Source organism: Schistocerca piceifrons, chromosome 2 (assembly GCF_021461385.2).
Source record: "Schistocerca piceifrons isolate TAMUIC-IGC-003096 chromosome 2, iqSchPice1.1, whole genome shotgun sequence".
Classification (NCBI taxonomy): domain Eukaryota; kingdom Metazoa; phylum Arthropoda; class Insecta; order Orthoptera; family Acrididae; genus Schistocerca; species Schistocerca piceifrons.
In genome coordinates, this window is record NC_060139.1 from 906,700,127 (window position 1) to 906,727,611 (window position 27,485).

At 43.1% G+C, this 27,485-nt stretch overlaps 1 protein-coding gene across 1 annotated transcript in view; it reads left to right on the forward strand.

Moving 5' to 3' along the window:
• Positions 1-27,485, forward strand: part of LOC124776470 — a 92,962-nt gene that overhangs the window by 36,621 nt on the left and 28,856 nt on the right. The window contains exons 2-3 of the mRNA XM_047251482.1: positions 10,829-11,120; positions 26,186-26,381. Coding sequence (XP_047107438.1) covers positions 10,923-11,120; positions 26,186-26,381 — 394 coding nt within the window. The 5' untranslated portion in view covers positions 10,829-10,922. The remainder of the gene's footprint in view (positions 1-10,828; positions 11,121-26,185; positions 26,382-27,485) is intronic.

Here is a 27,485-nt window from a genome sequence, read left to right on the forward strand (position 1 = left end):
TCAAAAAAAATGGCTCTGAGCACTATGAGACTTAACTTCTGAGGTTATCAGTCCCCTAGAACTTAGAACTACTTAAACCTAACTAACCTAAGGACATCACACACATCCATGCCCGAGGCAAGATTCGAACCTGTGACCGTAGCGGTCGCGCAGTTCCAGACTGTAGCGCCTAGAACGTCTCTGCCACTCCGGCCGGCGCTGTCCGTTCCTCCTTTATTTTAGTGCGCCTATCCTGCGATTGTGTCACGAAATCTAACGGACACTCCCAGCCCTCCCCAACCAAGGCAGAGCATAAATACCTCCCAACACCTAGATAAACTTATATTGTCATGAAATGCAGTGAACAGACGCAGAGTATAAAATGCTGATCAGAAAGGGAACTTAAAATAAAATGTAGGTTATGCAGACACTTCCTCTGGGCATTAGAATCACACCATACAATTAAAAAACACAAAAATTAATATGATTCCTAGTTAAGTTAATTGATTCTACAATAAATAGCCAATGAAACTGGTACACCTGCCTAATTTCGTGTAGGGCCTTCGCGAGCACGCAGAAGTACCACAACACGACGTGGTATGGACTCGACTAGTCTGAAGTAATGCTGGAAGGAACTGACACCATGAATCCTGCAGGGTTGTCCGTAAATCCGTTAGAGTACGAGGGGAGGGGGTGGGGGGGTGGGGGAAATCTCTTTTGAACACCACGTCTTGGGAGTTTGGTGACCAGCGGAAGTGTTTAAACTCAGAAGAGGATTCCTGGAGCCACTCTGTAGCAGTTCTGGGCGTGTGGGGCGTCGCATTGTCCTGCTGGAATTGCCCAAGTACGTCGGAATGCACAATGGACATGAATGGATGCAGGTGATCAGACAGGATACTTACGTACGTGTCACCTATCAGAGTCGTATCTAGACGTATCAGGGGCCCTGTATCACCCGAACTGCACACGCACCACACCATTACAGAGTTTTCACCAGCTTGAACAGTCCCTTGCTGATATGCAGGATCCATGGATTTCATACCCGAACACAATTTGCGGAATGATTGCACTTCTGTCACGTTGAACGATTCTCTTCAGTCGTCGTTGTTCCCTTCTTGCAGGATCTTTTTCCGGTCGCAGCGATGTCGGAGATTTGATGTTTCACCGGATTCATGATATTCACGGTACAAAAAAATGGTTCAAATGGCTCTAAGCACTATGGGACTTAACATCTGAGGTCATCAGTCCCCTAGACCTAGAACTACTTTAACCTAACTAACCTAAGGATATCACACACATCCAGGCCTGAGGCAGGATTCGAACCTGTAACCGTAGCAGCCGCGTGGTTCCGGACTGAAGCACCTAGAACCGATCGACCACAGCGGCCGGCATTCACGGTACACTCGTGTAATAGTCGTACAGGAAAATCGCCACTTCATCCCTACCGCGGAGATAGTGTGTCCCATCGCTCGTGCGCCGACTATAACACAACGTTCAAACTCACTTAAATCTTGAAACCTGCCATTGCAGCAGCAGTAACCGATCTAACAACTGCGCCAGACACTTGTCTTATACACGGTTATTACAATTGAAGCGATTTCACAGCTCTACAATAACTTTTTTATTTAAGATATTTTCACAATGCTTTGCACACACATACAAAAACTCAAAAAGTTTTTTTAGGCATTCACAAATGTTCGATATGTGCCCCTTTAGTGATTCGGCAGACATCAAGCCGATAATCAAGTTCCTCCCACACTCGGCGCAGCATGTCCCCATCAATGAGTTCGAAAGCATCGTTGATGCGAGCTCGCAGTTCTGGCACGTTTCTTGGTAGAGGAGGTTCAAACACTGAATCTTTCACATAACCCCACAGAAAGAAATCGCATGAGGTTAAGTCGGGAGAGTGTGGAGGCCATGACATGAATTGCTGATCATGATCTCCACCACGACCGATCCATCGGTTTTCCAATCTTCTGTTTAAGAAATGCCGAACATCATGATGGAAGTGCGGTGGAGCACCATCCTGTTGAAAGATGAAGTCGGCGCTGTCGGTCTCCAGTTGTGGAGATACACGTGTCCTGTAACGTTTTTTTTTTGCAGAAGAAAAAGGGGCCGTAAACTTTAAACCGTGAGATTGCACAAAACACGTTAACTTTTGGTGAATTACGAATTTGCTGCACGAATGCGTGAGGATTCTCTACCACCCAGATTCGCACATTGTGTTGTTCACTTCACCATTAAGAAAAAATGTTGCTTCATCACTGAAAACAAGTTTCGCACTGAACGCATCCTCTTCCATGAGCTGTTGCAACCGCGCCGAAAATTCAAAGCGTTTGACTTTGTCATCGGGTGTCAGGGCTTGTAGCAATTGTAAACGGTAAGGCTTCTGTTTTAGCCTTTTCCGTAAGATTTTCCAAACCGTCGGCTGTGGTACGTTTAGCTCCCTGCTTGCTTTATTCGTCGACTTCCGCGGGCTACGCGTGAAACTTGCCCGCACGCGTTCAACCGTTTCTTCGCTCATTGCAGGCCGACCCGTTGATTTCCCCTTACAGAGGCATCCAGAAGCTTTAAACTGCGCATACCATCGCCGAATGGAGTTAGCAGTTGGTGGATCTTTGTTGAACTTCGTCCTGAAGTGTCGTTGCACTGTTATGACTGACTGATGTGAGTGCTTTTCAAGCACGACATACGCTTTCTCGGCTCCTGTCGCCATTTTGTCTCACTGCGCTCTCGAGCGCTCTGGCGACAGAAACCTGAAGTGCGGCTTCAGCCGAACAAAACTTTATGAGTTTTTCTACGTATCTGTAGTGTGTCGTGACCATATGTCAATGAATGGAGCTACAGTGAATTTATGAAATCGCTTCAATCATTTGTAATAGCCCTGTGTAGGCGTTGTCGGCCGCAGCCCCGTATTCTGCCTGTTTACATATCTCTGTATTTGAATACTCATGCCTGTACCAGCTTCTTTGGCGCTTCAGTGTATAATCAATGAACGAGGTACAAAAACAACATACGTCTTTCATAGCCGTCTTGCTCAGAGCAAATTTCCGCAGACAAATGTAGGCTCAAGAGACATAGAAACATCATCACATAAATAATGGCACTGAAGGGGACACTAACTCCAACACATTGAATATCCCAAGTGATAAAAGAACAGTTGTGAGCATAAGTTTGTTAACATAATCATATAGCCGCTCAGGAATCCAGATAACATAAGATTAGTGACTACAATTACAAGCGTACTGAGCATTAAGACGCTTTTAATATCATCCAAAGGGATGTCTAATAAGGTTAAGACGAGAGTGTTACTGAAGGCCATTTTCCATTACAACATGTTATTAATAATGGCTGATTTGAAACACATATTACTAACAAAGATTGTAAACAGTGTGACACAAAGTGAATCAAACTAGTGTAGATTGTTGCAACAGTTATACAGTGCACAATACAAGGATTCATAGCACTGTGTCGAAACTAATGTGGGTATATCACAGTGTGAACTATGTAAAACAATGATTAAATCACCACATACAAGTTATCACAAACAAAACAGGAACTTGCAGAGTATGTAACATTATGTATTGACTCAAATCATGCAAATTTAAGTAAGAGTAACGGAGTGTAAACAGAAACAGTGTAAAAGTAAGAGTAAAATGAATGTGTGTGGATTAACACAACAAAGATGGTATACAAGTATATGTCAGGTGGTACAAACAAACCAAGCTTAATCAAGAGAGAACAATTGACGTAGAGCAGTACGCGGATGTTTACATTAAACTAACTCCTAAGAAATGAGTAAAAAAGACAGATAAAGATACACAAATGAAGAGATGAAGAACACAGAGTGAGAGACGACACAGACGAAGTCGTTAAAGACAACATGGTCGGAAAGTATACTATAACATACGAATTAATAAAAAAATAGTAAACAGACATTTAAAATAAGCATTACAAAATTACAAGTCTATAAAAGGAACGGGTAACTTGTTGCTTTTCCGTGCACACACTAAATTGACCTTGTTTATTATGGGTAGCCATAAAGTATTTATTATCACTTCGAGAAATAAAGGTAATTAATTAATTTTGTTGTTTACAAGTGCATTTCTATACTTCTGGTACACACTGAAATCACCGCATCGCAGCACCATAATACGACGCTAGAGGGACGAAAACAAAATGGCCCATCCATAAAGCGAAGCGTCAACCGATGATTTGTATTCTGCTCTTGAACGAGAACAACGCTACAGCAATCCATTCTGAGTTGTTGCAAGGGTACAGCAACAACGCTCCACCATATGACATGGTGGTTAGGTGGCGCAAACGCTTCCATTGTAGCCAAACAAGTCTGAGTGACGAAGAACCAAGTGACAGACCACCCTCACTGTGGTGATGGAATCGCAATAGAAGTGGAGTGCCTGGAGCTCGATCACAAGCGTGTCATATTTGCGGTGAAAGTATAAAAAGTGAAAATCAGTCAAAGACCAGTTGTCAATATTTAGCACATTTTGAACATGACAAATGATGTCGCTCTCTGGTTTCGTCAACTGCTCGGAAAAAACTTGCCAAACCGATGCCTCTTTAATGACTCCTCCTTTTCACGGATGAAAAAACCATTGCGTGGCTGATATTCCCAGAGTCACGACGAGGTGTTTTCTGAGGTGAATACCAAAAATGCAGAGCTCTACAACCATGGCCAGCGCCATATCATCTCTGTTTACATACAGTCGCGACTAGGCCTAATTTTTGTGAACGTGTTTTTCTTCTTTTTTCGGTAATCTAACTTATTGTCACTGAAGTAAGTTTGTTTACATGCGATTGAGACTAGACCTAACCTTTCGTAAATGTGTTTTCTTGTTTTTCAGTAAGTTAATTTGACTTATTCTCGCCCAAGTAAGATTTTTACCATGAGCGAAAAGTGCCTGACGTGCCGTAGAATTGTTAGCTCCGGGGTTTGGTGTGATGGCTGCAGTAGTTTATTCCATTGGGGTGACTGTAGCGGCTTGGGAAATGGGGAAGTGGATCAGACTCATCAGTGGTTCTGTAGGGTATTTAGTAGAGACAAGAAAAGAGGGGAAAATTGGTGCCTTTCAGGCACAGTTTGTAATGGACCCTCTCTGTTATGTTATTGTTGTTTTGTGTTATTGTAGTTGTAGATATGAAATTATTGTAGCGGTTTGCTTAGTCAGCCGTACTTCGAAATTTTTGACATTAAATGGAGCCTGAAACTTGCGTAATAAATACTTCGCGTGAAGTGCGATTTGCGGCATAAACAAAAATTAATTACGGAGATGCAGTCCACTGAATATCAACAGAAAAGTTTTAGAACAATGCGCACGACTGACTAGACACATTCAGAGGGTACGTACATTCCCGTGCGAGTGGTTGCGATCTGATGAGAAAGATCTACCTTAATTTTTTTTTTCGTGAAATAATTACGTCGTAACACACTCGGAGATTGCGAACGTACAATCAGGGTAGAGGCACGTACGTTCTATCATTCCCCGAGGCCTGGATAAAAGAATTGCAATTATTTAAATTTAAGAATATTTCCTTTTCTAACGGACTCCTATTTTTATACGAAAAGGAAGATTGCAGGTTCTGAATGTCTCGGAAAAAAACACATCGGAATTAATCTTAGCGGCCACCAAAGGAAAGTAGTGAGCACAATCACGTACCTCTATTGTTGAGCAGCGCCGTCGTGCAGATCGTCGCCTCCATCTAAAATTCGCCTTCTCGAATTAACAGAATAATTTGTACTCCATTGGTATGGGATTTGGGCTTGATCTTGACAGAAATTATAAAACACATTTTTAAGCATTTAACGTCTTCATTTAACACACACATAGACAAGAAATTATACTGTACCTCTTTACGCCAGCACATCAGAACAAAAAGGTAGTTAATACTAGAAGTAATAAACGAATCTCTAAATTAGTCCTTTGTCTATCAAGGATAAAACAGTTTTTCAGAGTATTCCTCTGGTATGACAGTCGAACAAATTTTCTTCTTGTATCTTTGAGATTAAATTACATCATTTTTTAATTCCTTTTCAAGTTAGAGTAAGCTAGGGAAGATCTGAACAGGTTAAGGAGGGAAAAGGGTAAAGAGAAGTGGGAAGTGGCAACAGGTAACAGGAGGAACAGACCTAGAACTTTGTCAGACAGCTTTATGGTGAAATGAGAAGAATAAGTTTGACCCGTTCCTTCAGTTAGAAACTGATGAGCCTCAGACAGAGGTAGGTGTAGAGGGGGCACAACAAACTTTCATTAGAAAATTGAATAAGAATGTGGGGAAGTCAGCAGAGAAAGAAAGTTTTGTTAGGTAGTTCACATGCCAGAGGTGTAGGCCAACTTTTGCAGGACCAGTTAGGATCAGAATACCAGGTCACATTTTTTTTAAAACCTAGTGTTGGTTTGAGTCAAGTGGCAGGGGATTTCAGTTCTCTCTGTAAAGATTTTACCAAGGAAGACACCATGATTATTGTGGGTGGGCCAAGCAATAGTATTGACAGAGATCCTGGGAACAATGTAGAGTGTGACCTGGCAAGATTGCATCAGCAACGAGACATACCAGTGTTGAATTTGTGTCTGTTCTGAGACCATGACCAACCACATCTAAACTCTTCTCTCGGAAGAGCTAATTTGGAGTTACAACGGTTACTTGGGTCGGGTGCGGCTTCACATATTCGTTTGGTTCCTGTTGATTCTCTCAGTAGGTGGAATTATACAAGACATGGCCTACATCTCAACAGGAAAGGGAAGGGTAAACTGGCTGGGCTAATAGCAGGAAATGTAAGGGGGGGGGGGGAGGCACAGCCATGAGTGGTAATATACCAGTGGTCATACGTGTTGGAGCAACATCTTTTTTAGGAAAGGTGGGACAGAACGAAGTCAAGTTCTGAGAGAAGTAAATATTGAAACAAACCTTCAGTTTGAGAAAGAAATCATAAAGGATGTTCCTGGCACATTGGATCAGGGAACACAGCTGTTGGTTAAAAATTTACAGCAATCAGCAGAAATTTTATTTCCACCCGATTTCATCTCAGTAAAAGTGAAATGCCAACTATCTTTAGTGCATCAAAATATTCGAGGGCTTAGAAGTAAAATTAATGAACTACTTATGTGCATTGATGAATTAGAGTCATGGAACCCAGTTGACATTATCTGCCTCTCTGAACATCATGTGACCACTAGTATAGATATGTTAAACCTTACAGAATTTAAGTTAGCCTCTTACTTCTGTAGACAAAATATGGAGAAAGGAGGCGTTGCCACATTTGTTAAAAACAGTTTTAAATTTAAGGATATTGACATTAATAAATTTTTGCTTAGAGCAGCACTTAGAAGCGTGTGCAACAGACAGAATTTCATAATAGGTCCTTTCTAATAGTAGCCATCTACAGAGCACCTTCAGGAAATTTCAACCTGTTTATAAACGGTCTTGAAGATTTATTATCTCATCTAAAATTAAAAAACAAAGAACTAGTGGTTGCTGGTGATTTTAATATAGATGTCCTGAAAAACACTTTCAGTGAAGAGTTACTGAAATCAGTTACATTGTCATTCAATTTAATTTCTACTGTAAATTTCCCAACTAGGGTATACAAATATTCTAAGACTGCCATTGATAATTTCTTTATGGACAATTCTAGGCAACTAAGCCACATTACAAAACCAGTAGTAAATGGGCAATCTGATCATGACATGCAACACCTAACATTAAATTTTGAAAATTGTCAGGGTAAAACATCTATAAGAACTGAGTACAGAAGGCCAATAAAGCAGTCAAAAACTGAGAAATTTAGGAGATTCCTCAAAGAAATTAATTATATATCCAAGACACAAATGGAAAACACAAAACATTCATTAATAAATTTAGCACCTTATTTGAAAATTGTTTTCCCTTGAAGGTCACTCAAATTAAGCAGAAGTCTAATAAGAAACCATGGATGACACAAGAGATAAAGATATCATGTGAGACAAAAAGGAAACTATCTGATATTTAGGGACACCTTTGATACTAGCATTACAGCTGATTACAAAAATTACTGCAAAATATTGAAGAGAGTTATCCAGAAATCTAAACCCCTGCATTATGAGAAGAAGATAAATACATCCAGCAATAAAATAAAAACAATATGGGATATAATTACGTCAGAGACAGGTAGGATCAGAAATGAGGAGGAACAAATACCTCTAAAAATAAATGAAACCTTGGTAACAAACGCATGTTGTGTTCCAAACCATTTAAACAACTATTTTGTCTGTGTTACTGATAGCATGGGGTTGTCAGGTACAGTAAATAATGCAATGGAGTATCTGATACCAGTGCACACAAGCAATCTCAGTAAAATGGAATTAACACTTACTTCACCCTAAGAGATAGAATCCATAGTAAAGTCCCTGAAATGAAAGCATTCTAGTGGTTATGATAACATATCAACAAATTTAATAAAAGAATTTTCAGGAGAGCTTAGTCATATCTTAAGTTATTTGTGTAATCAATCACTTATCACACGGACATTCCTGGACTGGCTTAAATATGCTGAAGCTATACCTATCCACAAGAAAGGGGACAAAGAAATGCCATCAAATTACCGACCGATCTCACTTCTGCCAGCTTTTTCAAAAATCTTTGAAAGTGTTATGTTCAAGCATCTACTTTATCACCTTAGTGAAAATAACATACTGTCAAAGTCAAAGTTTGGGTTTCATAAGGTTTCTGATATTGAGAAGGCTATTTACACTTATATTGAAAATGTCCTTAATTCATTGGACAACAAATTAGAGGCAACTGGCATATTCTGTGACCTGTCAAAGGCGTTTGGCTGTGTGAATCACAGCATTCTTTTAAGTAAATTAAAACATTATGGCGTCACTGGTAGTGCTGCAAAGTGGTTTCAGTTATATCTTACAAATAGAAAACAAAGGGTGTCATTATGTAACACCTCCACAGTAGGCAATCAGACATAATCTGACTGGGAAGAAATTACATGTGGTGTTCCCCAAGGTTCCATAATAGGTCCACTACTTTTTCTTGTGTATATTAATGATCTGTCATCTGTTACATTACCAGATGCCAAGTTTGTCTTATTTGCAGATGAGACAAACTTTGCAATAAATAGCAAATCAAATATAAATTTAGAAAGGGCAGATAATCAAATTTTTACTGACACTGATAAGTGGTTCATAGCCAATTCACTGTCATAAACTTTGAAAAGACCCACTATATGCAGTTCAGAACTTCCTTCTAGTGTGTGTATAAAATATGATGAGATGTAAATAGGAGAAGTTTACAGTGTAAAATTCTTGGGATTACAACTTGATAGTAAATTCAGTTGGGAGCGACATCCTATCGAAATGCTAAAGTGCCTAAACAAGTCTGTGTTTGCAATGTGAATTTGTCAGACAGAGGAGATATAAATATAAAAAACTGGCATATTTTGCTTATTTTCACTGCATTATGTCATTTGGTATCATATTTTGGGGTAGCTCCACAAACCGCAAAAAAATTTTTAAGAGTACAGAAGCGTATAATAAGAGTAACGTGTAGTGTAAAACCAAGATCATGTCGAAACCTATTCAAAGAATTGGGCATACTAACCACAGCTTCTCAGTATATTTATTTCTTAATGAAGTTTGTTGTAAGTAATACATCTCTTTTTCCAACTAACTGCTTAGTACACAGTATCAATACTAGGAATAAGAACAATATACATACAGATTTAATATCACTTACTCTTGCCCAGAAAGGAGTCCAATATTAAGCAACGCATATTTTGAATAAGTTACCAGCAACTATTAAGAGTTTACTTTCAGACAAGGCACTATTTAAACATAATTTTTTTTAAAAAAATTTAGTGGCCATCTCCTATTCCGTCCATGAATTTCTCAACAAGTGCAGAAACCATTTTAATGAAAATTTTTTATACTTTAATTTTTGACAATACTTGGTTGTAAAATCCAAGTAACTATCTACTGTGTGAATGATGGATGTATGGGAAGCAGATGTAAGTCTTATGTCTGTAAATAGTGCAAGTTTAATTTTAAATCTTGTACATAATTTGACTGTTCTTAACTGAGGGTCACTGAAACGAATAATTTACTTTAATTTTTGACAATACTTGGTTGTAATAGCCAAGTAACTAGCTTCTGTGTGAATGATGGATTTAATGAAAGCGGATGTAAGTATTAAACCTGTAAATATTAGAAGTTTAATTTTAATTCATGTACATAATTTTACTGTTTATTGACTGAGGATCATTAAAATTAATGAAACTCAAGTTTTTCTAATTACATTTTTGTAATGTGTTTATCTGACATGTTCCACACCCAGGAGGATCCCCTCTTTTGTGGGTCTATGGAATGAATAACTAATCTAATATCATCATCGTTGGAAAAAAATGTGGCGCACTGCAGCCTGACTGTGTAGAGGACTATAGTAGCACCAAGTTTTATGGTTTGACTTTTTTCGAGGTGATAATCAGAACTTTATGACTACCACCTGTACAGATATGTTGCCCCAGCAGCAAGTACATTGATGCAAACAAGGTACACTTTAATAGTGTTATAATATTAGTATGAAACTTAAACATACAGACATGTAAGACCCAACTAACACCGTAATATATTTTTACTTTGCATAAAAGAAATTTCTTGGCATAGGTAGTTCAACGTTTGTATCATGTAACGCCGGAAGAAGTATTTTTCGTAACTTTCAGGAGAAGAAACATTTCTTTCTGGGGAAAATATGCTGCTTTTGTTTTCTGTTAATTGATGAAAGTTTTAAGTTATCTGCTTTTTATAATGGATCGTTAGTAATCAATTTTATTTGTTCCGTGATACAGAAATCTTCTAAGAAGCATAAATAGTAGTGCCCCTCTGGGCTCTATTTCGTGCTGCCTGGCACAGAGAAGGAAGCCCTGTGTTCCTGCCAGCGCAATGACTGGTGACCAGGAGAAATCGCATGGCGGGAGTACAGCGGTTATCCGCCAGGTGGCGTTGGTGCTTGTAGCGCTGGCAGCTGTCCAGCCCTGGGCACCGGCTAACACCTTCGTCGTGCATCACCCACAGGACGACGGCGTGGACTGGATATCGAAGCTGGTGACACCCTACAGAAATACCACAGCCCTTGATCAGGTACAACACTTTTGCAGAAATGCATTAGTCACCATTTTTACTTATAGTCATCTTTCAAAATTTATGGTAGTGCTACAGGAAGACAGAAGAGAGACGAGTGAAAAGTACCTTGATTGGAAGAATACTTTCTGATGAAAATCAGTGAAGTGGTGCAATAGTTGAGACATTAAACTCCCACTGCCAATGAGTAGAGTTCAAATGCTCCTCCAGACTTGAGGCTTTCGTGGCTTCCCAAAATAGCTTAAGTTGTATGCTGACATGGCTCCATTAAATACAACACTCCCGAGTTCCTTCCACATCCTTGCCTAATCTGAGTTTCTTTCCTGGCTCTAATGACCGACAGCAAGTTATATACCCAAATTTCATACCTTTCTGATTGACATATGAACGCATCGAGCAGTGGAGGCAATCCGTCGGTTACTAGATATTCCTCTCAGGCAGCAACTAGAGCATAATGTTGTGTCTTGTGCCAAATACACAGCTGACGCCAATTGTGTAATAGGGGTTGTCATACAGTCACCCCCTAGAAACGTTTTTTGCCACTACCTACTATCAAATTTTAATCAGAAAACATTTTAATTGCAGTGTAGAAAAGAAAAATCGTTGATGTAGTAAATTCAAAAATATCCAAAGACGTTTACACAAAACGAAAATTAAACTAACTTCTGTACCGTTATCTAAAAGTTATGGTCATAAATGTCATATTTAAATTAGGTTTTCTGCTTACACTTCACTCGGCAGACTGCGAAATATCTGTATATTCTGTGCCTGTCAGGAAACAGTTCATGAAATGTGAAGTAACTGGCATATTGGCAATACAAGCACAAATGCAGTTACGTACGGCAACATGAAATTCTAATAGGTGTTATATTTTCTCTGTACTTTCACATCAACGCAAAAGTAATTGTGTTACCTATATCCATCCTAACATTATGATCAGTTTTCATTTAATTTAGCGATGGAGGATTACATGACTGCACGGTACCAGTTCTATGGCATCTGCAGTACTCCAGAGCAATAAATTTTCTCTATTAAATATGTGACTAACATTCTGTTTAGTGAGCGTATTTTGCCATGCTTTTCACTTCCACAACTTTCAAATTGACCTCTTCAACAAGGCTGAGTTCCTCCTCATTCCTACTAACTGAAGCTCCATCTCATACGTCACTGTAGATAAGACACTGAACGAAACCATCTGTGGTTGTTATGGAAGGGTTGTTCAACCGATACCAGTCTACTCCAGACGCAAGTCATGGCAGAGAAGCGCTGTGTATATATTAGTCCATTGTATGGAATCAACACAGTAAGATGTGTCAACATGAAGATGTTACGTAATGGCAGAAAGGTACTATTGTGAATTGGGCGTGTCCATAACCACAACGTGAACGAAGTTGCACACTTTGTTGACGTATCAACACGGACTGCTCAATGTGAATACATTTTTAACTGGCGTTGCAGGAGGGCTGGGTGTGGTGGCGGTACTCTGTCAAAGATAGACGCAGATGGAGCAGGAGAATGTAGTTCGTAGATACAGTAACTTCTTTACTGCTGTTTGTTTTCAATCACTGGATTCTGATAACCCTAGTGGTGAGCGGGCACCTCTACCGCTGCTGCTGCATAAGGGAAGGCTCGCATTTCCTAGCCTGTGTAGTGTCGGCCAGATGCAGCTGCTCTGCACTGAACACGTCAGACTTAACCACGCCCAGTGGTGCAGGACATGGAAGTCACTTGTTGATACCTCAGGAGGGGCGGGGATGGTTGGGCCCACACTTCGTACTCCCAAGACAGTGGCAAAGTGCTGAGGTGCCCGAGCGCTCAGATGCTCAGCAGATGGGCAGGGATTCGTGGCCTGAGGGTGGCAGATACGGCTGTGTCATCACCACAGTGCTCTCCGTCAGACTGGGCGTCACATGACTGCCCCACCTGTTCGATCACGACAAGCTGGTTAGGTCGAAATTAAATGCTGCTGCTGCTGCTACTGACTGCGCGATGATGCCTGTGTTTGTTTGTCATGCCGAACGATCCGGAACAGAGTCAATGACCACTTGTCATAATTAGCAGTGGCCTGGCCTGTAGAGACTTCCTGAAGACTGGACTGGGCCGGAACAAAGAGGCCTGTTGACACAAATGCGGTTACTTCTGGTGATCATGCAGTTCAGTGATCAGTGCTGGCTGTCTGTTGCTGTGGCCTGATTAATTATCTGGCCTCTGTCCGTTGCTTCAAGTTCTACCACAGTTTTATTCTCTTAGAACTCCTCCCTCCTAAGAAAAGAAATCCGCCCTCGGATTTTCGTTGAAAATTTTGCTGTAATACAGGCACTAATTTCTCCACAAGTATTTACATATCACTTTTTTAACTTCACTCATGGTTACTTTTCTGACCACACTAGAACTTGGCTCTACAGAGTTTTTTATTCACTGTTGATTCTGTCCTTTGTCAGATTGTTTCTTGTCAGTACATAGCTTGTGGGTGGTAGCAGGTATCAGCGTTGCTTCCTAATGCTACAATTTGATTTGCTTCCATCTACTCCTCCCTGCATACAATCCACAAGTTTACTACTACCAGTCATTAACGGCTAACAAGGAGAGCACATACATTGTGATCTAAATCCTTTCTTAACTTATGAGAAACAAAATTGAACAATACAAACGGAATGGTTCGTGCATTACTGTATCGTTTGACGTTACTGGCCTCCATGATTCTGCAGTACACGCACTGTCCTTTTGCTCCATATTCTTAAATACGAGGGTTGGCCAGAAAGTAATTCCCAGTCCGTCGCTAAATGGAAACCACAGTGAAAATCAGAAACATTTAATTTGCAAGTGTTAGCTACACTTTCCAGATACTTCTCTACATAGTCGCCACTCTGACTTAGACATTTGTCGGAGCGTTATACCACTTTTCCAACACCATCGTCATATAAGGCAGCCACCCGTGCTTTCCAATAATTCTCTATGCTGGTCTATAGCGCGTAGTCTGTGCCCAACTGTTGTCTTCCTATCCAGCGTTTGTTGTGGGTGATCGAACACTTTCCATCGAAAAGGTTCCAGGGGCGTCTTCACTACCCCTGCAGAGTGCGGCTGAGAATTGCCATGAAGAAGGAAGCGCGTGGCAGTTGTGTTAGGTGGGCTGCATTCATTAAGGCGAAGCCTCTCAGTGGGCCCTCCTACTTGACGGGAGACACCGTTGTTCCAGGCACCTTTACTCGCTCACAACTGAAAAGAGCGTCTTGATGCAAAGCTTCATTGGGTTTTCACTGTGGTGTCCAATTCGTGACCAATTGGAACTTACTTTCTGGACAACACTCATATCAGCAATTCGGGAAAGTTTATTTATAAGGGGTGATCAGAAATTTTCTGTTCAAAGGCTGTACAGTCCAGAGTCGGTATGCCAATTAGGCAAAATCGCTGTGAGTACTGAGGCCATCATTCCACTGACACACCTTGCTGGAGATACGCGTTTGGTGAAACACATGTTCTGCTGCCTGTAGAAGTCCGTAACTGCCTGTCGCACACCCTTGGCCTACTGGATTCGTTGACCCGTAAAGGCCTTTTTTAGGGAACTGAAGGCGTGGTAATCGCATGTGGAGAGATCAAAAATATAGGGCTGGTGCTCGAGTGTCTCCAACTTGAGCTGACGAAACTTTTGCTTTACAACATTTGCAATATGGGGACGTTCTTTAACATGAAGCAGTAGCACACCTTGTCGTGCTGTATTCTGCTATGGTGTTTTTCAGACATGCTACCCCTTACACGTTCTTCACTATCCGATGGATGTCTGCCGGTGTTTGTCCTACGGCAGTCAAGAAACGAATAACAGCAAGATGCTCCAGTTTGTGCGCATCTGGTAATAACGTCGCCATAGTTCACGTTTCCGCATTTACCATGGGCACGTTGGAAAGACACTGTTGCCACACTGATCCCTTGCCCGTTGGTGCTTATATATCTGCTTCGGAGTCGCTCTACGTTGCACATACGTTGCAGCAACACCCTCAAATGGAAATTTTTCGATCGCCGCATATACAATAGCAGGAGATTCATGGTAACTTAGCTTTGGTTGTGTTCTCGAGACATTGTGAGTCGTGACTGTATCCAAAATGCCATAATCTATTACTCCTTTCATTCTTTGTTAATGCATTAATAATTCCTCAAGCTCAGAGAAATTTATCTAGTGGTAACACTGACTTGGTACAAGACTATATCAACCCTACCTGTGCTGTACAATAATCCTACAATTATCGTAACTACAGGCACTATACCAGTCCCAGTTTTGATGTATAGTAATCCTATAAACGTCCTTAGCTCAGGGACTGGGTGTTGTCTTCGTCATCATTTCATCCCCATCCGGCGCGCAGGTCGCTCAATGTGGCGTCGAATGTAATAAGACCTGCACCAAGGCGGCTGGACCTGCCTCGTAAGGGGCCTCCCAGCCAATGACGCCACACACTCATTTCCATTTTTACCGTAAAACATTTACACTATAGAATTCTTCTTCACAATACAAACCTTATGCCTGTTCTGGCTTATCGTTAAGAAATAACTGATATTTTTAGGAAACGCAGGGTTTTCCATGCCTTAATCACGCACACACTCGGCGCTTACTGGCGTGATGCCCCTTCCCTCGATATCCCCAACAAACTACAGGATGAGTCTCTGTGCACGGAGCGGAACGCCCAGGCAAAGTGCATTGCATGCAAGTTGCGAAACGTAGGGTTCAGCCCTTGCTCCGTCACCGATCACTATAATGGTACCTAACACCAAGATTGTGGCAAAAGTAGTGTAAGGTGTCAGGCAAATCCAACAACACCTTCCATGAAAACCCTGACATGATAAGCAAATCCAGCAGTATGTCACATAGCTCCGAATAAATCGTGACATTAAATTAACCAAAGTAATACGAGTAACGAGTGAACAAATGGAATACCACAGACTAACACAAGAATGCCTAAATGCATGCCATACCTTCCCACCGTGAGACAAATGCAGTTCCGAGGGGAGAAACGAGAACAGAAGCCGAGAGCAGAACCGTGTTAAGCTGAAGGCCCTACGATAAGGGACGGACACCCACGTCTCCAGCTAACCACTAGGACCACCCCCCATCACATGTTAAAAGCTAGAGCCCTCCAGAAGAACAGTATAGATCTTACGATAACACAAATAGGGCCACACCACCCGCAAGTTTTAGCGTGAGACTTTTTCGCGTCTCTGTTACGTCAGGACCACCCCCCCAGCCCATGTTAAAAGATAGAGCCCTTTAGAAGAACAGTATAGATCTTACAATAACGCTAAAAGGACCACACCAGCTGCAAGTTTTAGCGTGAGACTTTTTCGCGTCTCTGTTACGTTGCAAACTTTAAAAACATTGCCCCACCACGAAAAGTATAACGTTTCTCATTGGATAGACAGAATTTTTGTAGGCGGAGCTTAAGGTTAACATTGAGACCTTGATTGGTCAGAAAAAACACAGCCAGATAGTTTTTTTAAACCAACTTCGGTAAATTGTAGTAAGGAGAAGTTAAGGAGAGTTGCTTCCGAGACGGTGAGGTGAGCAGAGCTGTGCTGCCCACCGCCCCCTGACGAACACCGACATGGTAATGAACGCACGCGATGCCGCATTTTGAGCGCATAAGGCCTCACTCAGAACTGCAGAAGTCTCATCTGTTACACCCCCTTTTTGCGTAATACTAGTGTCGATCGTCAACTAAAGTTCATGGTGTTCACATTTGCCACTTGAAGTAAAAATCTGAAACGCGATGATTTTTCTGTTATATAGTTATTGAGAAGCCACATCAGCCACTGTAATTTACGACAAGTTAGATAAGTAATTAATGATAATTGAGGGTCACTGCAGACCATTTTTATAGTTTTCTCTCTTGTGAAACTTAATTTAAACCTAGATTATAGATGTGATACGGCATAGGTCATCCTTCGATCCATTGTAGAACTTGGAAACCCATTCAGGGAATATTCGTTCACATTTTTGTTGAACCCAATTGGTTTTTATCATCCTGTATTAAAACATTTCCTTTTATCAATAGTGCAATTTATAAACAATGTTTTGTGAGTAGAATAAAATTTCCAATGGTAAACTTAACTGCTTTTTCGACGTTATTTTACCAGCTAACTAAAAATAGGAAAGCCTTGAACCCCTTCCACTAAATTTAGTTAGTATTAAGATTCTTTTACAGGGAGTGCAGTGGAGCTGACGCTGAAATCATTAAGTATTTGGTTATATCATCGCTAGTCTCACTGAACTCTTCTGAACTCTACATGTCATGTGTGGTCTGGCGTCTCCTTACCAGCAACAGGTCCCAGGTTCAAACTAGTCAATTCCCTAAAAAACACGCTCAGAGCGTCGTTGCGCGAAAGTGGTAGGGAGACACGATATATAACAAACAGACACCACGCAGAATGTTAGAGTAGGGAAAGATCAAACCCAAAGATGTAGAGGAGCGCACGACTGACGATGTAAATCCAGACTGCTACTTACATATCTTGCTGTCCTAGATAATTCTTCAACACTCTGTCCAGCCACTCTTCTTCCCCCTTTGAAGTTGTGGTTAATACGGAACCTGATTGTTGACTTGATCTTCAGCAGTTTTTTGACATCAGTCATAATATGGGAAGACAGTTCTTAGATACAAGAAATTCTTTACTGCAATTTCCTTACAATTATTGGTCTCTGATGTTGCTAGTGTGGTTGGGCACCAAACTGAATATGTCAGCCAGTGTGCAGACATCCAACACGGTGCGAAGGAAAAGCACTGAGTCAGTAGCTTACTGTAGCTGCTGAGTAAGGGAAGGCTTGCATTTCCTGATCTGTGTTGTAGCGGCACAGCATAGCTAATCCACAGTGAACACTTCAGACAGCATGATGCCCACTGGCGCAGGACATGGAAGTCCATCATTGATATCATGGCTGGTACAGGGATGGCTGGGCACTCGCTTCGCATCCCCGAGACCCCAAGTGTCCAGATGCTCAGGCAATGGGCAGGAATTCAGGGCTCAGTTGTGGTAGAAATGGCTGCATTATTGACACAGCGCCCTCTGTCGCACACTGGGCCTCACACAACTGACTCAGCTCTTCAGTGAAGACAAGGTGGTTCAGTCAGGTTTAGATGCTGCTGCTTGCTGACTTCACGGTAGTAGCTGTGTTTATATATCATGCCGAACGATCTGTACCAGAGTCGATGACTAAGTGTCATAATTTGCAGTTGTTCAAGCTGTAGAGGCTTCCTGGAGACTGGCTTGGTGTCGGCACATGGAGGTCTGTTCACACAGGGTGGTTGCTTCTGCTGATCACGTAACATGCACAAGAATTGCGATCGTAAAAAGATACTGATAGAGAATCATTTTCAAACCCAACAAAAATTGCTATTGTCAGTGAATGTACGTCCATCTCAAACAGTTTCTGAAAGAACACTGCAAAGGGAACTGCATGCTACGATCACTTGGGGTCGGAGGTCTCGCAACAGGCCATTGCTCACAGTGGCACAAAAAGCTGTACATTGTGATCTATCAGCCATAAATGACTCACAGCCTATGTCCCAAACACAGTAGCCCTCTGACACTAGAGCCAGCAAATACCTGAGTAGTTTCAAGCTGAGGAAAACCACGGGGCGTTCCCCAGATCTGTACTGTACGTCCGAACAAGACAAGTAACATACCGGTTATCGACACGAATCCTTACCATCAGGATAGAGAGCAGGTAGACGAACCCATAGTGTCAGGCTAGAGTCTAATCAGACTTTGCAGATGCAGTGGAGATTTTCCAGGTTAGAAATGACAAAGGGATACATCCACATGGTGTGGGAGGTCAAAATTTAATGAACGAGACGGACTTGCTAAGCGAAGATATGTGTTCTAGGAATAAGATCATTGCTGATTGCGTGTTCTCTTTCTATTGTGGGAATTGTGGGTGATCGGCAACAGTTAAGAGAATTGTTGAAAAATAATTTTATTGGCCAGAAGAAGAAAATGAGTTGCCTATTCAGGTGCACGTCCATCCTGAGAGAGGAGACTCTGCGCAGCACTAGGATGGAGATTTACACTAAAATGACAAAAATCATGGGATAGTTGCATGCACATATACAGGCGGCTGTAGTTTCGCGCACACAAGGTATAAAAGTTTCTGAAAGAAAACCGTAAATGGAACTGCATGCTACTGTCATTTGGAGTCGGGTATCTCGCCGACCGTGGTGGCCGAGTGGTTCTAGGCGCTACAGTCTGGAACCGCGCGACCGCTACGGTCGCAGGTTCGAATCCTGCCTCGGGCATGGATGTGTGTGATGTCCTTAGGTTAGTTAGGTTTAAGTAGTTCTAAGTCTATGGGATTGATGACCTCAGAAGTTAAGTCCCATAGTGCTCAGAGCCATTTGAACCATTTTCGGGTATCTCGCAACAGGCCATTTCCCACCGTAGCACAAAAAGCTGTACATTGTGATCTATCGGAGCTTTCATCTATACTCAGGTTATTCACGTGAAAAGGCTTCCGATACGATTATGACAGCACGACGGAAATTAACAGACTCTGCAATGATAGTTGGAACTAGACCCATGGGACGTTCCATTTCTGAAATTCAGTAGTTCGAGATCCGCAGTATCAAAAGCTTGTCCAGAATACCAAATTCCAGGCGTTACTTCTCACCACGGACAAAAACCGAGGGCAGTGTCGTTTGCGTAGGGTAGTCAGTGCTAACAGACAAACAAGACTGCGTGAAATAACTACAGAAATCAATGTCGAACACACGACGGACGTAACCGTTAGGATAGTGTGGCGAAAGTTGACGCTAATGGGCAATGGCAGTAGACGACTGCCGCTAGTGGCTTAGCTAAAAGCACGACATCGCCTGCAGCGCATCTCCTGAGCTCGTGCCCATATTGGTCGGCACATAAACGACTGGAAAGCGTTGGCCTGGCCAGATGCGTCCCGATTTCAGTTGGTCAGAACTGATGGTAGGGTTAGATTGTGGCGCAGACCCCGCGAAACTACGGACCCAAGTTGTCAACAAGGGACCGTGCAAGCCATTGGCGGCTCCATAATGGTGTTGGCTGTGTATACGTGGAACTGACTAGGTCCTCTGGTCCAACTGAACCGAAGATTGAGAGGAAACTGTTATATTCAGGTACATGGAGACCTTCTGCATCCATTCATGGACATCATGATCTCAAACAATGTTGGAATTTTTGTGGATGACTATGCGCGATGCAATTGGGCCACAGTTGTTCTCGAGTGGTTTGAAGAACATTCTGAGCAATTCGAGCGAATGATTTGGCCAGCCAGATCACCCGACGTAAATGCCACTGAACATTAACCGGACATAATCGAGAGGTCAGTTCGTGCACACAATCCTGCACCGGCAACACTTTCGCGATTATGGACAGCTGTAAAGGCAGCACGGCTCAGCACTTCTGCAGAGAACTTGCAATGACTTGTTGAGCCCATGTCACGTCGATCTGCTGCACTACGCCAGGCAAAAGGAGGTCAGACACGCTATTAGGAGGCATCCCATGACTTGTCAACGCAGTGTATAGTGAGTAGACTGAAGTACTGCGAAGGTTACACTTTCTGGTGAGACTATACAGTAGGGACCTTACATGGAGATGCCAGAGCAGGAACATCGACGATTACCTTGATGAGAGTCGTTTTCCGAGCGTCACTGCCACTAACGCCAGAACGCCGGACATCCAACTCTACCCATTGCCTAACGATCTCGCACCGTCTTCCACATCCAGCCAGCCTCGAGATCTGCCAGCCGACTGCACTGTGCATTCAACCGTGCTTCCAGCAGCCCGCCCATCGCTCGTTAAATGATTTCCACAACAGCAGTACTATCAAAGTCTGACTGCTAATTCCGTTTGTCTCTTAGTCACCACGATTTAAAACCCTGGCAACGACCCTGAAAATCTTTTTATTGTTAATTGGCATATTATTGTTGTACAGGGTGTCCATAAATGTTCACCGTGATTTCAGGATTAAATTTTAATTATATCTAAAATTGTTTATTATTACGCGTGTATTAACTTTATTATATGTTCAAAATTTAATGACTAGAGGCATATGTCGTGTAACGTATCTTTCATTTGCTATATCCAATAAAGAGTTACATCGTTATGCTATCAGTGTAAACATTTATGCACACCCTATATTCCATTGACAGTATGGAAAGAGAAGAAGTATTTATATATGAATCTGTTAACCACGGCCGGCCGCAGTGGCCGTGCGGTTCTAGGCGCTGCAGTCTGGAGCCGAGCGACCGCTACGGTCGCAGGTTCGAATCCTGCCTCGGGCATGGATGTGTGTGATGTCCTTAGGTTAGTTAGGTTTAAGTAGTTCTAAGTTCTAGGCGACTGATGACCTCAGAAGTTAAGTCGCATAGTGCTCAGAGCCATCTGTTAACCATGTAGCCACTTCAGAAAGTAAATACATACGTCGTTCCACGGTAAGACCATTGGGCATCATGAGTGGGACATTGTCAGAAAAGAGCACATGTTCTGGGTCTCCTGAAAATACAGTTTTGCTTTGGTACAGGTAACAGGTGTATCACAGTGTGGAAGTGAAATGATGTGGGAACTCCAAAGTTGAAGTACGTGGCACAATACGATTCTTGTGAGCAAAGCCGCGCAGGATTAGCCGAGCGGTCTGAGGCGCTGCAGTCATGGACTGTGCGGCTGGTCCCGGCGGAGGTTCGAGTCCTCCCTCGGGCATGGATGTGTGTGTTTGTCCTTAGGATAATAGTAGTGTGTAAGCTTAGGGACTGATGACCTTAGCAGTTAAGTCCCATAAGATTTCACACACATTTGAACATTTTGTGAGCAAAACAAGTAAATTCCACAAAGACTCATCATGAAATTCTGGTGGTATACGGACCAAATGCAATGTTGCGTCCTGCCGTAGTGAAATGGTGCCAACAACGAGGTTGCACAGACGTGGGTGCTGCTGATGAAAAATCCACATCTTGCACCATGTAATTTACGTTAAACTGTATTTCGCAAAATTAACTAAGATTTCTCCAATACTAATGAAGTTAATAATTGAGAGGACAGTTTTTAGAGCATAATTTTTAAAATTATTTTGCACACTAATAATAAGATAAATTCTTCCGTAAGAAAATCGCAGAAACGTTGAATTCTGGTTACTATTTTATCATGGATTTGAAGATTGGATAACTGATTAACTGAATATGACAATATTAATTTTTAGAATGTGCAGTTCTGTTCATTGAATTTCTTTACACATTCGTGGAAAGTAAGCAATCCACTCATGGGCCGGAATAGCTCTCTCAATGGAAACTGGGTGAGAGCTGTCGTCGTGTCGTACTAAATATGAAAATACCGACGAAGGACATAAACCCCCAAACAATTCTGTTATGAGATTGCAAAAATGGTTCAAATGGCTCTGAGCACTAAGGGACTTAACATCTGAGGTCATCAGTCCCCTATAACTCAGAACTACTTAAACCTAACTAACCTAAGGACATCACACACATCCATCCCCGAAGCAGGATTTGAACCTGCGACCGTAGCGGTCGCGTGGTTCCAGACTGAAGCGCCCAGAACCGCTCGGCCACACCGGCCGGCATGAGATTGTAGGTTATGTCTACGAGTATCCAACCTACGCTGGTCCTTACGATCCAAGAGCAGCCCACTTTATATATATGGGAATTTATTATCCTAAATACGTACAGTGGAAAACATAACATGAAATTAATAGAATATATTTTCCACATTAGCAGCACATACGGACTTAAATTGCATAATCAAATACAGTTGCGTAGTTTCGTTGTATAACAATTACCATCTTAGACATAGAATTACAAACTGATTATCCTTAGGCTCGTGTAGAACAAGAACTGTCTAAATCATTTCTTCTTCGTATGGTTCTCATTACACCGAGTACAAGTTTCGTTCATTCCTAAGAGCGCCTCGTATTCCTAACCGTAGTCTGTGGCGCTTAAATACACTGAAGCTCCAGAGAAACTGGTGTAGGCATGGGTATTCAAGTACAGAGGTATGTAAACAGACACAATACGATGCTGCGGGCGTCAACGTCTATATAAGACAACAAGTCTCGGACGTAGTTGTTACATCGGTTACTGCTACTACAATGCAGGTTACCAAGATTTAAGTGAGTTTGAACGTGGTGTTACAGTCGGCGCACGAGCGATAGGACACAGCACCTCCGAGGTACCGATGACGCGGGGATTTTTCCGTACGACCATTTCACGAGTGCACCGTGAATATCAGGAACCTGGTAAAACATCAAATCTCCGACATCGCTGTGGCAGGAAAAATGTCCTGCAAGAGCGGAACCAACGACAATTGAAGAGAATCGTTCAACGTGACAGAAGTGCAACCCTCCCGCAGATTGCTACAGATTTCAATGCTGGGCCATCAACAAGTGTCAGCGTGCGAACCATTCAACGAAACATCATCGGTATGGGCTATTGGAGCCGAAGCCCCACCCGTGTACTCTTGATAACTGCGCAACACAATGCTTGACGCCTCTCCGGGGCAGTCAAACCGACATTGGACTGTTGTTGACTGGAAACGTGTTGCCTGGTCGGACGAGGCTCGTTTCAGATTGTATCGTGCTGATGGATGTGTACGGGTATGGATTGCAACCTTGTGCATTCATGGACCCTGCAAGTCAGAAGATTACAACCTTGTGCATTCATGGACCCTGCAAGTCAGAAGCGGTCTGTTCAAGCTGGTGGAGCTCTGTAATGGTGTGGGTCGTGTGCAGTTGGAGTGACACGGGATCCCTGATACGTCGAGATACGACTCTGACAGGTGACACGTGCATAAGCATCCTGTTTGATCAACTGCATCGAATTAAGTCCATTGAGAATTCCGACGGACTTGGGCAATTCCAGCAGGACAATGTGACACCCCCACGTCCAGAAACGCTACAGAGTGGCTCCAGGAACACTCTTCTGGGTTTGAACACTCCCGATGCCCTCCAAACTTCCAGACAAATGTTACTGAACAAATGTTACTGAACTTGGCCTCACGTAAAAATGTGTAACATACTTTTCGAAACTCCCTCGTATTTATATGTGCGGTCCAAAACACTTTCTTGCAGCTGGCACCCCTTGTCCCTTCATTTATTATCAAAACAATTATAATTCAACCACTAAAACGCCTTCCGTGGGTAAAACGACATAAAAACTGGACAATAGCGGAGAGGAGGCGTGTAATATGGTGCATCATGGCGCGATTTTGTCTCATTTTTCAGACATGCGAGGTGTAGAGTGAACCGATGGCCTAGTGAGGCGTTCAATCCTCGATACGTGGAGGATGTAGTTTTGTAGCTTAGACCGGAGGGGATCCCGTGATATTTTGGGGGTATTTTTCGTACAATAAGTAAATGTCGCGGTACTAGGACCTCCCGTCGGTTAGACCGTTGGCCGTGTGCAAGTCTTTCGCTTTGACATCGGTTCGGCGACTTGCACGTCGATGGGGATGAAATAATGATGATCAGGACAACACAACACCCAGTCCCTGAGCGGAGAATATCTCAGACCCAGCCGGGAATCGAACCCGGGCCCTTAAAATTGAACTTCTGTAGCACTGACCACTCAGCTACCGGCGAACTCGAACCAGGACATTTATTTCAACTTTGTCGATGATCAAGTATTGCCCTTTCTTCTCTGAGGACTATTCGAAAAGTAAGGTCCGATAGGTCGCGAAATGGAAACGACAGTGAAAATCCGATGAAATTTTGCAAAGATGTGTTTGGCACTGTCTCTAGCATGCCTGTATATCGCGTCACGTCGCTATTTTCAGTTCTAAGCACACAGTGAGCACGTAAACCTGTCTAGAACAATAGTGTCTCCTTCCAAGTATGGGGACCCGCTGCAATGTTTCGCCTTATTTCGTGCAACCGCACATAAAGTACCTGTCATATATTTCTTCATGACAACTCTCTGCCGCGCACATTGCAGTGGCAATGAGGATGTCCCTGCAGCGTTTTCGATTGGAAGTGTCTGATCACCCACCGTACAGCCCGTACTTGGCTCCCCCTGATGTTCATCTCTACTCACGTCAACCACTACCTATGAAGACAACATTTTGGCACAGACAACGAACTGCAGACCAGCGTAGAGAAGTGGCGGAAAGCACAGGCGGCTGCCTTATGTGACGAAAGTATTGGAAAGTTGGTACGACTTTACAACAAATGTCTTTAAGCCGGAGAGGCAGCAAACTGTTGCAAGTAAAAAATTTTTGATTTTCACTTCGCGACCGGTCGGCCTTTATTTATCGAATAGCCCTCGTACATGTTTCTATAGACTCTCTCGTCTTCCACGATGGCAACAGTCATATTCACAGGGCAGCACCTAGACATTTTCTCTCTGACCATCCATCGACTGGCTAACTAAATCGCCTGCTCGTGACTAGAAAGAAAATTTCTGATACGATATGAAACTGCGGGAGATGTAGAAATCATCTTTACGACAATTTGGTGGCTCTACGCAAGGTATTCGTCAATGAGTGGCTTTAGCTAGCCGCGCGGGATTAGCCGAGCGGTCATGGCGCTGCAGTCAAGGACTGTGCAGCTGATCCCAGCGGATGTTCGAGTCCTCCCTCGGGCATGGGTGTGTGTGTTTGTCCTTAGGATAATTTAGGTTAAGTAGTGTGTAAGCTTAGGGACTGATAACCTCAGCAGTTAAGTCCCATAAGATTTCACACAGATTTGAACATTTTTTTGGCTTTAACTGGATAAGGCTTACCCGAATAATTTGTAGAATTTTTTCCTCGCCCAACTGGGACCATTTCTCCTGAGAGTGACAAATGCTTTTGTCCGATGTACGTAGTACTCCCAATACTTTTGTGTTTACAGCTATGTGGGAGCTGGTACATAGCTATACGTGCAAACTAGGTTGACATTCGGCGCGGTGACTGCTGGGAGCGACTATAAATTGGAGATGCCTTTACCGTCGCTTTTGTGAGCCACCGCATCGAATGTCAGCATAATTTGCACGTACAGTACTGTTCCTGATGTTTTAATACTCGCATCCATCGTGTGAGTTTCATGTGTTGCTGGTGTTTTTCTCTGCTAACAGCTATCTGGCCGGTGGTATGTGGTGGAGGTGGTGTTCCCGATGCCGATGTGGGGCGCGGACACGTGCGTGTGGCTGGACTTCTGGCAGCACGAAAACGGCTCCACGCTGTTCCACGTCGAGTACTACAGGAGCAGCGCCAACAAGTCTGTGCGATCCGCCGACGGAGTTCTCGACAGGGGCGTCTGGCACCAGCACGGTCAGTAGCGCCACCTGCCAGCCACGCTCTTAGCTCCAGAGAGTACCGCACCGCAATCGATAAGCCGCGCTCGAAACTCTGCAACAGCTGCATGGGTTGGCAGTACGAAATAAATCGAGATACGCCAGGGGCCACAGCTGCCAGCCCATGGGTATCACGTGTGTGGATAGTGATTGGTCGATGCCTCGACGAATACCGGAGCACTGAGCTACGGCGGATAGTTCTCAGAGTCGTGTACGGTCTCCAGTAACTGCCGAGCCTACAAGCTGCAGAGTTCATCTCTCGACTCCAAGACTAGGGCTCCGTATGCATCGTAGGCCCGGATGCAGTCGTCCACCCTGTTCCAGAGGAAACTTCTCCGCCCACAAGCTCTGGGATTCACAGAGGGTGGGTTTGCTGGTAGTTGGGAGCTCCAACGTTAGGCGCATAATGGGGCCCCTTAGGAACATGGCTGCTAAGGAGGGGAAGGGAGCCAGTGTGCACTCCGTGTGCATACCTGGGGGAAAGGATGTGGAAAGGGTGTTTCCGGATGCCATGTAGAGTACAGGGTGCAGCCAACTGCAGGTGGTAGCACATGTCGGTACCAATGACGTGTGTCGTTTTGGATCGGAGGAGATTCTCTCTGGTTTCGAGCGGCTAGCGGAAATGGTAAAGATTGCCAGTCCTGCTTGACAGATTAAGGCGGTGCTCACCATCTGCAGCATTGTTGATAGAACCGACTGTGGTCCTTTTGTGCAAAGCCAAGTGGAGGGTCTGAATCGGAGGCTCAGGCGGTTCTTTGACCGTGTAGGCTACAGATTCCTTGACTTGCGCCATCGGGTGGTGGGTTTCCGGCTTCTGCTTAATAGGTCAGGAGTCCCTGTTACACACAGGAAGCGGCCACTCGAGTAGCGGGGGCTATGTGGAAGGGTGTGGGCGATTTTTAGGTTAGATGGTCTCAGGGAACCACAGAAAGGGCGTTCTTCTAAAAGGGGACAGGTAAAACACAGTAAGTTAGTTGTAGAAACGATCGGTATTATAGTTGTAAATTGTCGTAGCTGTGTTGGGAAAGAAACGGAGCTACAAGCCCTAATAGAAACCACTGAAGTTCTAATAGTTATAGGT